This window comes from Myodes glareolus, chromosome 15, assembly GCF_982192425.1.
Source record: "Myodes glareolus chromosome 15, mMyoGla1.1, whole genome shotgun sequence".
NCBI lineage: Eukaryota > Metazoa > Chordata > Mammalia > Rodentia > Cricetidae > Myodes > Myodes glareolus.
The window spans coordinates 72784136-72796174 of record NC_142040.1 but is presented as its reverse complement, the minus strand read 5'-3'; the positions used below and the strand labels follow the sequence as shown (position 1 = coordinate 72796174).

The 12039-nt window shown below is 39.5% G+C and overlaps 1 protein-coding gene across 2 annotated transcripts in view; it reads right to left on the bottom strand.

The window, feature by feature from the left end:
• Positions 1-3192: 3192 nt before the first annotated feature.
• Positions 3193-12039, bottom strand: part of LOC148119731 (uncharacterized) — a 28956-nt gene continuing 20109 nt past the window's right edge. Inside the window, exons 2-4 of one of the 2 annotated variants that reach the window (XM_087897000.1) lie at positions 6140-6266; positions 5657-5752; positions 3193-4731 (exon numbers count right to left, since the gene is read on the bottom strand). In XM_087897000.1, the coding sequence (XP_087753126.1) occupies positions 3638-4731; positions 5657-5752; positions 6140-6266 (1317 nt within the window). In that variant the 3' untranslated portion in view covers positions 3193-3637. The remainder of the gene's footprint in view (positions 4732-5656; positions 5753-6139; positions 6267-12039) is intronic. The other variant, XM_087897001.1, reaches the window with a different exon arrangement.

The following is a 12039-nucleotide window of genomic DNA, read 5'->3' as shown; positions in this document are numbered from 1 at the left end:
ATGTCCTATAGAGGGCTAATATCCAAAATATATAATGAACTCAAGAAACTAGATATCAACACACCAAATAATCCAATTAAAAGTGGGATACAGATCTTAACAGAGAATTCTCAGTAGAGGAATCCCAAATGGCAAAGACAATTTAAGGAATGTTCAATATCCTATGCCATCGGGAAAATGCAAATCAAAATGCCACTGAGATTTCATCTTACACCTATGAAAATGACTAAGATCAACAACACAAGTGCCAGCTCATGATTTGGATCAACTTGCACATTCTAGCATTGCTGGTAGAAGTACAAAATTTATAGCCACTTTAGAAGTCAATATGGAGGTTCCTTGGAAAACTGGGAATTAATCTACCTCAAGACCCAGCTATACCAATCTTAGCCATATACCCAAAGGATGATCCATCCTAACAAAAGGATACTTCCTTAATTAGTTCATTGCAGATTTATTCATAATACCCAGAATTTGGAAACAACCTAGAAGTCCCTCAACAAATGGATAAAGATGATATGGTACACTTACACAATGGAGTGTTACTCAGTTGTTGAAGAGATGATATCATAAAATTTGAAGGCAAATGGATGGAATTATGTAGTATGTGGGCCAGCTTGTTGGGGTTTCTGTCCCGCCCAGTACCCCAACAAGCCAGCAAGTCCCAAGGAAAAATCACACACAGGACTCCATAAGGTTATAAACTGATTGGCCCATTAGGTCAGGCTTCTTGTTAACTCTTATAACATATATTACCCCATTATCCTTATCTATGTTAGTCACATGGGCTCAGTACCTTTCTCAGTGTGACAGCTTACATGTTGCCTCTTCGGTGGTCTGCGCAGGAGTGAAGGAATGGCTTCCTGCTTTCCAGGATACTCCTGTTCTCATTGCATCACCTCTACTTCCTGTCTGGTTTTCCCACCTATACTGCCTGCCTGGCCAATCAGCGTTTTATTAAAATATGATTGACAGAATACAGACAATTTTCCCGCATCAGAATTAGAAAATATAATTCTGAATAAGGTAACTCGGACTCAGAAAGACAAACATGGTGTGTAGTCACTTATAAGTATATGTTAGCTGTTAAGTAAATGATAATCATGCTTAAATCCATACACCTGAGGAGGCTAAGTAACAAGGAGGGTTCTATAGTGGATACATGCATCTTCCTGGAAGGTGAATAGATTGTACCGGAGGACTGGGAGTGGGGAAGTATGGGAATGGGAAGGATCACACTGGGGGAGGGGTAGAGGGAGAGAGCAGATAGCAGAAAGAGCAATGACTGAAATTTGAGGTGATTTGTGAGGCAGCGGAAACCTAGAGCAGTAGAATCTCGCTGGAATATATGAAGGTGACCCTGGTGAGGACATCTAGTAATGGAGGATATGGAGCCTGAATTGGCCATCTTCTGTAAAGTAGCAAGACCTCCAGTAATGGGACTGAGACACCAACCCAGCCACGAAACATACAACCTACAATTTGCCTGCCTGCAAGATGTGCTGGGCAATGGTGGCACAGAACTGGTGACTTGTGGAAATGGTCAACCAATGATTAGTCTAACTTGAAACCCATAGAATGGGAGAGAACTTATGCCTGACACTGTATGAATGAACAGGAAGGTGGATAGCATGAAGACCTAGGCTAGAACCAAACTCAACTGACAAAAAAAATATCAAGGAAATTATTCCTGATGTTTTGCCATATTCACAGATCAGTGCCTAGTCTAGTCATGATCAAAGACGCTTCCTCTGAGAGCCAATGGGAGCTGATGCAGAGAACCACAGCCAGGCATTCAGAGAGAGAACCATGGGTTGGAAGTCTCCATTGGGTCCATTCCCTTGGAGCTTGGGAAAGCCTGTAGAAGTGGGGAATGAAGAATTTTGCTGGACAGAAGGATCGGCACTGTAAGAGCATGGCCTACAGAGTGAATTAAGCAGGACTCATAGTGCCTCACGGGGAGGGAAGTTGCAATTATGGATCCTATGTGAGTCTACACTACATTCTCTGCATATATGTTATGCCTGTTGGATTGGAGTTTTGTTGAACTCCTGACAGTGGGAGTGGGGGTGTCTCTGACTCTCCTGTTCTTGGGACTACGTTCCTCCTACTAGGTTTCCTTGCCCATCTTGATGCAATGCTCTTTTCTGGGGGGAGTGGATTTAAAGATGACGGGAGGTGAGGGAAGTGGGAAGAGCGAAGGGAGAGTAAGCTACAGTTGGAATGTTTTGACTGAGAGAAGAATAAACTTTAAAAATCTCAAAATACAACATAACAAACTGTACAAAGAAGTTTCTCTCCCACCCACCAGTTTCCAAATAACCAGTCATAGGCTTATATTAATTATAAATGCTCAGCCAATAGCTCAGGTTTGTTACTAGCTAACTCTTACATTTAAATTAGCCCATATTTCTATTTATGCTTTGCAACGTGAGTCATGGCTTGTTCCCTCATTGTTTTTACTTCCTGTTGTTCAGCAGACATTGGCATCTCTCCCTGACTCCACGCTTCCTTCTCCCATAATTCTCTTTGCATTAGCATGTCTCACCAAATCTCTTCTACCCTGTGATTGGTCAAACAGATTTTTAATTAACAGCAACAAACAAATCATTGCAGAACAATTTCCCTAATGAGTAGAAAAGTTTCTAAAAGCCCTAAATTACCACTAAGATCCTACTTTACAATGGACCACTTTCATCCCTAAAAAAAAAAAAAAGTTTGGCCAAACATGGGCAAATCTTGTGTATAATAAATCAAATTGATAGAGAAAAACAGAGAATTCACAGACTTGTCTCAATAGTTACAGAGAAGGCAATTGTCAAACTTCAAAATACCTCTATAATAAATCCTTAGGAAAGCAGGAATGAATGACGAATCTTTCACAATAAGAAAGGCAATGGATGGAAATGGCCACAGCCAATCATCAATAAAAGAAGGAAAAAAATCAAAAACATGTTCTCTAAAATGTGGCATGAGGTAAGACTTCCATATCTATACTGTCATGCAAGAATTGACTCAAAAATACTTCAGTGAAGAAATAAGACAACAGAAAATAGCAAAAGGGCAAACATTGGAAACAAGGAAACTAAATTATCCCTGTTTGAAAATGCCATGACCCATTGATTTAAAGGTCACACACTCTCCAGCAAAAAGTCATGAATCTCACAGGTACCCCTTTCAGTAAAACAGCAGTTCAGAAGAATCAGTTTATTGAAATCATTAGACTCTACATACACCAACAACTGATAGGCTGAGAAGGTCACCAGGGAAACAACTTGTTCATTTACAATAGCCCCACCAATACAGGAACAACCCTAACAGAAGACGTAAAAGACTTCCATATGCAAAAATAAAATAAATAAAAAATAAATTACCCAAAGAAGACGTTATAGGAGAGCAGGATATTGCAAGCTCCTGGTTTAACAGATTTCACATTATAAAAGTTACTACATTAATACATAAAATAAGCACGTAGACAATTTACTATAAGGTTAATAACCAAAGATAAACCATTAAGTTAACGTATTGGAATTTTTCACCAAAATTTCAAAACCATATTCTTATATAGCCTGCCATTTCAACAAATAGTTGTAGTCTCAAAGTCCTTGGCACATTCTTCATACCAGTGTGCTTTCTCTCACAGATGATTTCTTTGGTGTTGCTTTAGACCAGAAGACTGGTAAAAGGTTTTGCCACATTCTTCACACTTGTAACATTTCTCTCCGATATGAACGGTCCGATGTCTAGAACGTGCTGTGTATGTTCTAAAGTCTTTGCCACATTCTTTACACTTGTAGGGTTTCTCTCCAGAATGAATCCTTTGATGTTCTTGAAGACTTTGAGAACTGTTGAGCTGTTTGCCACATTCTTCACATCTATAAAGTATCTCCATATTGTGAAGTAATTTGTGCTTAGTTAAGTATGACTTTGTAGAGAAGGCTTTTCCACATTCCTCACATCTGTATGGCTTCTTTCCAGAATGCAGTACCAAGTGACTGGATATTTGCCAGGAGGTGCTAAATACCTCACCACATACCTCACACTTGTAGGGTTTCTTCCCTGTATGAATTCTCTTATGTACAGAACGCAATGATGGGGTATGGAAGGCCTTGCCACACAGTTCACACTTGTAAGGTTTTTCTCCTGTATGAATTCTCTTGTGTGCAGAAAGTAATGGTGAAGCATGGAAGGCCTTGCCACATACTTCACACTTGTAAGGTTTCTCTCCTGTGTGAATGTTCTTGTGGTCAGAAAGTACTGATGGACAATGGAAGGCCTTGTCACATACTTCACACTTATAGGGTTTTCCCCCTGTATGGATTCTCTTGTGTCTAGAAAGTACTGATGGAGCATGGAAGGCCTTGCCACATACGTCACACTGGTAGGGTTTCTCTCCAGTATGAATGTTCTTGTGTACAGAAAGTAATGATGGACAATGAAAGGCCTTGCCACACACTTCACACTTGTAGCGTTTCTCTCCTGTATGGATCCTCTTGTGCACGGAAAATAATGACGGGGAATGAAAGGCTTTGCCACATACTTCACACTTGTAGGGTTTCTCTCCTGTGTGAATTCTCTTGTGTATAGAAAGTAATGATGGGAAACAAAAAGACTTGCCACATTCTTCACACGTATAGGGCTTCATTCCTAAATGTATCCTCTGGTGGTTAGTAAGCTGTGAGCTCCAGTGAAGGGTTTTACCACATTCTTTGACTGTATCCTGTCCGTTGCCTGACAAGTAAAGGATGAAAAATGAATGAAAGCTGAGCAAAATTCTTTATTGCTACTGTGTTTATTTTTAAAAACAAAACAGTTACTCATTATTATACTTGCCTGTCCCTTTGGAAATGATGTACTTAAATCTAAATTTCTACAGCTGCACCCAATGGAGCACAATTTAGAAACACAACAGCTGGAAATCATGAACCTTACACTGAAATAAGAAGACTATGAAAACACAGAATAGAGAAATAAAGGATGATTAATCCAAATCAAACGTGGAAGGAAGGCACAAAACAATCAGAAGACCCTTCTGAGTATTATGCTAATGGAAATCAATCCCTTAAACAATAATATAAATTATTAACTAGATAAACACAAAGGATAAAAGTATTTGAATGTGGAAAACACATTTAAACATAATTTATGTATATAAATTATATGCATGTTATATATATTATGATTATATATTATAATGTACACACATTATATACCTAATTTATATATATTCTAATACAGAGTTTTGTTTTGAAAGGTATGAAAGTTACATTGGATAACCAGAAGACTGTCATTACAATATTAAATAACATATTTCAAAGGTTTAAGATAGGAAGATTACTAAATATTTTATGAGGAAAATAAATACCCAAGACACTCATATTATAAAAAATAAGTCAGGTTCACTAAGAAATGACAGCACTTTGGAGTTACTGTAAACACAGGCTAACCTCATAGGAGGAGAAGAATAAAGTGTGGGAAACTTCAAGCATCATAAACATCTGAGAGATGTCCTCCTTAGAAAGCAAAGGACAGAAAGGGAGATCCCTAAAAAATGATTTCCACCAAAATCTCTTTTCTCAGTTCTAAGGATAAAGCCCGATTTCTGCGGGACCACTGGCCCCTCACTCTGTTCACTGACCCCCCCATCCCTACACACCTGGCTGCGTGGCGGCAGCTGTTTGTGTTTTCCCATCTGAAGGCTCTTGTTTTTGCTCCAGAAATGTCACCAGGTATGGCTTTGATGAAGCAAGACCTGATAGTGTGAAAAGAAAACACCATTGTTAGTGTGTCCGCCTGGGAATCACATGTCCTTCCCAGGACTGTGTGCAGAGGGAATAAGAAGATACAAAAAATGATCACAGAGGAACAACTTTTCATGTGTTATTAACGAGCACATCAGACTGCTTCAGGGGAACTTAGGACTTGAATGTCTTGAGGTTCTTGGCCCTTAGTTACAAGGACAAATACTAAAGCTGATGAGTGTACAATTCTCTTTAACATGGACACACCCTGCTCTTGCAACTAAATTTCTAACACTACCACTCACTGTTGTAAGTACAAATTCCCATCAGATAGTCTACAAAGATAGCAAGTTTCATGCTGACAATTATTAAGAATTTATCACGGAAAAAATCCTCACCCACAAACACAAGATTGTTGTAAATCTCCAATATCACATCCCTGTACAAATTCCACTGAGCAGGACCCAGACATTCCCACTCCTCTGCAGAGAAATAAATGGCCACATCCCAGAACGACAGTATATCCTGAAATAAAGAACAATAAATGAATACCATACATTGCATTTATTAAAACTGTCAATAATAGCACAAATGCCATCAAGAATCATGTGCTTCTGCATACAAATCTAAAAGTCACTGAGAATAAGAAGAGAGCTAGAAATGCTTCTGATATAGGTAAGCAAATATGTCCCTAAAATAAGTCTGATGTAGTACTGTGATGTTATATGGAACTCATCTTTGAACAAAGTGAGGGCAGAAGATCCTAGGAATTCCCATGGACATTATACTTTTAAGAACCATAAAATGGGGAGTATATGGATCTATGAATCATTATGGTGGGGCTAGAGAGATGGCTCGGTGATCATGAGGATTGACTGCTCTTTCAAAGCACCTTGGTTTGATTCCCAGAAGTCACATGGTTGCGGAAAATTGTAACTCCAGTTCCAGAGGCTCAGACAATCTCTTAGACATGGACACTAGCAAAATATCCACACAGAGAAAATAAATAAGGAACAAAATTTTGAAAAAAAATATTCCTCTAGTGTCCCATGTTTGTACTATAATACAACACCTATTATATACATTCCTCACAGTAGGGAGTCACGGTGATGGACAAGGTACTTTTCAACATATTACACACAATCATGAATAAAAAATACGATGAAGATGCAGATCTGATGCAGCACCTCTGGGATGAGGTCTGGGATCCTGAACAGGTAGAGAAGGATGCAAGTAACAGTGTAGCCAGAGACATGAATTTGATCAGACAAAAGGTAGAACAATAAATGAAGATTTCATAGACAAAATGGAATGACAAATATTTTAATAAGTTTATAATTAGGAAATTTAGAAGTTTATTCAATGTGAGGACTTACACTATCCCAAGGCATCCTCAGAGGACCTCATGAAAGAACAATGGGAAATACATTTCTCTTTCCCTGTCCAATAGTGTACTTGTCTGGGCCAGTCAGACACAGGATCCAGTGCCATGAAAGAGCCAATCGGGCATTTACTGGGAGATCTAACTCCAGAGAGTAGGGTTATCAGCCCCAAGGCACCTGTTTCTGAGGTATCCTGTGTTCTTAATACCAACATTGAGTGATTTAGGTGTCTGCTGCCTGTGGCCATTTCCCACTGGTGATACTATATAGCATGCTGGACTTTTTAATGATGGTCCTTGTCTTTGAGTCATGAGTTACTACTGCTTTTGTCTTCTTTATGTCTTTTTTCATCTTTATTTCTCACTCCTGGTGTTCCCATTTGGCACCTAGTCATTTGAAATCCTTATTCCTGTAGACTCAGGTCAGCCATAGCACCTAACATTCCTTCCTGTTGTCTAACTGAACAAGAACATCCAGTAACCAGTGATTCTCCAGGCCTCCTCTTCCTGATGTCACCATCACATCTCTTCCTTGATTTAAAATTCTCCAGATTCAACATGTAACTGACAATGTGAGATTTCTGAGACAGCATAAAGAGACAGAAGACAGAAAAGAGTCAGGAGTCTGAACTTCAACACACAGAACTGTATTTATTAGTTTGAACAGCAAAGAGCAGTCTAAATCCTGTGGGAAACTGGGAGGTCTACCAGGGGGAAAAGGTGGATCTAACATTTACGGTGGTAGAATGAGTGTCCAGGGAATGAGGAAACCGTGACAGCACGAAGCCCACCTTTCTTTCTAGCATTCTCTCCTTCATCACACTGTTTGTCAAAGTTGAGGCCGGCTGACCCAACAGATGTTCTTTTCTAGAATGACTGAGAAGGCTGACACCTGTAATCACACAGGAATCACGTTTCACTTCCAAGTTCAGCTGACCAGTGCTGCTGATCCGAGCTGGAAGAGCTTCTGATACAGTAAGCCTGATAGCACAAGCACATCAGGAGGCACCTGAAGGGAGCCGCTGCCCGTCTCCGTGAGTACTAATGGCTGGTCTCCTCTGTTGTCATTAGCCTCTCTCCTGCCTTGTGTCTCTTCTCTGTGTTCAGAAATCTAACACTATCTATACCGTCGCAAATGACTATATTACATCCTTATGCAGTTGACTAGTATCCCACATTAAACATGTGGACCACAATTCCCTGATTATTTTACTTTTATGACTTTGTTAAAATTCACACAAATTATAGAAATTCATTTCTAGCCTCCTTTGGATGACCTCAACACCACAGAAAAATGAATATAAAGAAAACTGAAGCACGTGTGTCAAAAGCAGGGAGAGCTGTTTCATAACAGAAAAGAATAGAGGAAGCTGGTCTGAAGTCAGACACGCAAACCTAGTAAAACAACATTTAAGTTTGCCACAGGTAGGCTGACTGCGAGGGTGAGCCTGTGTTTTTCTCCTACAGACCACACACCCAGTTCTCACAGGAAAAATGAGAGATCCAGATGACATCGTCCCCCCAAACACTGCACATTCTGTAGAAATGTTTACCAAGAGATGAACAAACCAAGACACAGATTTCAAGGTACAATCATTAACTTCATCAAAGACTACCAAAAAAAGTCTAAGGAGGACATGAAGACACATCTCAATGCCATTAAAGACAATGAACATAAGGAAGATAAATGTCTGGGTTATGCCAAAGAAAATAAAAACATAAGAATGATATAAATGACAAAATAATCCATCATTTGAAGCCGGAATTCAATAAATGGAAATATTGAAGAGGACTCTAGCAGGAAAGGAGAAGGAACTGAAAAGCCCAGTAATTCAAAAAGAAAACTCAGAGGAAAGACTTACAATAGGATGAATCTAGCAGCAGATAGGATGTCAGAATTCACAGATAAAATTGAAGATCTGGATGAAATAAGCTAAGAATATGAAATACTAAGAAGAATAAAAAATCTGCAGGAAGGAAAGATAGGAATTATAAGACACTATGAAAAGAAAAAACCCTCAAATTATTGGCACAGATGAAGAAAAAAATCCCCAGGCAATGCCATACACAAGATCTTCAACAAGATCATAAAAGAAATCTTCCATAAACTAAAGAAATACACACCCATACAAATATAAGGAGGAGAAAGAACACTAAATCAACAAGACTAGAAAATATGAGCCTCATGATATACTAAAATCTCTAAGAAAAAGAGCACATTTATTTGTATAACAGCCTGTAGCACATATCAGAGACAGATATTGGGGTTCAAGGTGAAGATCAGAAAAACAAAGCAGCCAACCACCAGAGAACCCCTTTACCTCTGCCAAATCTTCAGACCAAAAGGATGAGACCCTGTCTTCACAAATCCTCAAACTCCACACTTGAGTGAGTTCCCGTCTCTTCCCCTTTATACTCCTTTCTCTGCTCAGCCACATCACTCCTATCCCCACCTCCCTAGTGCTGGGATTAAAGGTGTGTGACTCCCAAACACTGGGATTAAAGATGTGAGCCACCATCACCTGAATCTGTTTCTGGATGCTTTTTGTGTAGCCCAGGATAGCCTTGAACTCACAGAGTTCTGACGGCCTCTGGGTGTGTGCACTCCCTCGGCTCTAGTGGCTTACTTAGCTTTGTCCTCTGATCTTCAGTCAAGCTTTATTTATTAAAATATAAATAAAATATCACTACAACAGCCAGTCTCTCAATGGAAACTCTGAAAGCCAGAAGAGATTGGAGAAATGCATTCCAAATATGAAAAGATCATAACATCCAAGCTGAGCTACTATCCAAAGCAAAACTTGCTGTCATAGTTGAAGTAGAAAGAACTATCCACAATATAAAGAGTATTGAAAAAATTATATCCTACCAACCAATCCACATCTCATTCTTCACAGAAGTGAACAGTATCAAAAGTTCATAAACAATCACAGAAGATGTTCACGTAGCCAGAGCCCAAACAATCTTGAGCAAAAAGAGGAGGACCACTCATGACCTCAAGATACAGTGCAGAGCCAAAGTAATAAAAGGGAAAAATGGAACCACCACAGAAAACAAATATGTAGACCAGACAAACAGAACAAAACTGAATTGTTAAACATGAGCATAGATAACTTTGGCCTTTTAAAGGTTACAAAGATGCCAACGACATCCATTGGAGAAAAGAAAGCATCTTCAACAACGACTGTTCCTGAGAAAATAGATTTCCACTTGCAGAAGACTGAAATTACATCTGGATCTATCACTGTATAGGAAAAATAACACAGACCGACCAAATACCGAAGGGGTAAAAACCTGAACCCTAACACTGACAGAAGGAAACACAGGAGGTAGTGCATATGAAATAGGTGTAGGGAAAGACATTGTGAACAGGACTTGATTTGCTCCAGAAAAAAAGTTAAGTACAGCTACAGAAATAATAATTGGGGAAAGAGGAAGCCACAGAATAGAAGAGAACTTTTGCCAGTTATACACCTGACAGTGGAGTAAACTCCAGAATATACAAAGAATGCAAAAAACAGAATCCAAAAACAACAACAATTAAACAAAGGGCCCATTCTCAAAATGAGCCTGGGACCTGAACAGAGAATACTCAAAAGATGACAAAAATGTCAGAGAAATATCTCAAAAATTGTTCAGGTACTGATCGATTAAGGAAACACAAGTCTAAACAATTCTGAGAGTTCATCTTACCCCAGTCAGAACGGCAAAGATCAGCAAAGCAACTAACATGCAATGCTGGAGAAGGTGTGGGGAAAAGCGAAGCTTTATCCACTTTTGCTGGTATTGCAAACTATTTGCCACTCTAGAAATCAGAAAAGAGAAATTCCCAAAGCTAAAAAATAAATCTCCTATATGCCCCAACTAAACTACTCTGTAATATTCAAAGATCCTGACATCCAATTCCCAGACAGTTTCCTGGCCATGTTCATTGCTGTTCCATTCCTAAGAGCCAGGAAAAGGAAATGACATAAATATCCTTCAACTGACAAAACAATAATGAAAACGTGGTGCACATCCATTAGGGAATACTGTGCAGCCGTAAAGAAAAATGGAATTCACCGGAAAGTGGAACGAGAAACGATCACGTTGAGGCAACCCAGAAGCAGAAAGACAAACATTCCATGTCTTTTGTCATCTGAGGCCTCTAGATGAAAATCTTCATGCTTTTTATGTGTACTGAAGTAACTGCAGAAACCTGGAATGTAAAAAATGACCTTTGTGGGATGCGTAGTGGGCACAGAGGTCTTTGTCTGCACATATGCACTTGAGGAGCCTGGCACTTAAAGCATACAGGGTTCTTCCTTCAAGGGAAGGAATGCAAAACCCATTTTCTGTCCAGAAGCCTACAGCAGATTTCAAGTCTGTCGACTTTGTTCTATCTATGTGGCTAGAGCTGATGCTTCCAGAGACCCTCCTGCAGACCGAGACCCTCCTGCAGACCCTTGTAAATTAGTTTATCTCATCCATCCTTCAACCCGTTTTTCTCATTCAATCTATAGCATTACAGAGAGTATCCCTGTAGTCACATATGTTCTGTATTTAGTTTACGTTATTCATCAATGCAATTTATGTATACTCTGTTATGCATATGGGCTTGGGTTAATTATCATCAGAAGAATTTTCACTTAATTGTGCTTGTGCATAAATGTGTCTAACGTAACACCCTGGGGGCACACTCCTGACATTTGAACTAACACCTGCTACTGAATGCTGTTGGGTAGAACTGCCTTCCTGCTTTCCCTGCCTAGTTATTTTGCTAACTATGATGTTCACAAACACCCCTGCAGGGTGCTAGAGAGTACTGACAGAGAGAAGACAGGGCGGATGTGACTTCATGAGGGAAACTGAGAAGAACACTGGGACACTGATTATGGAGAGACATGACATAGAAGGTGACAAGCGTCCTTGATTCAG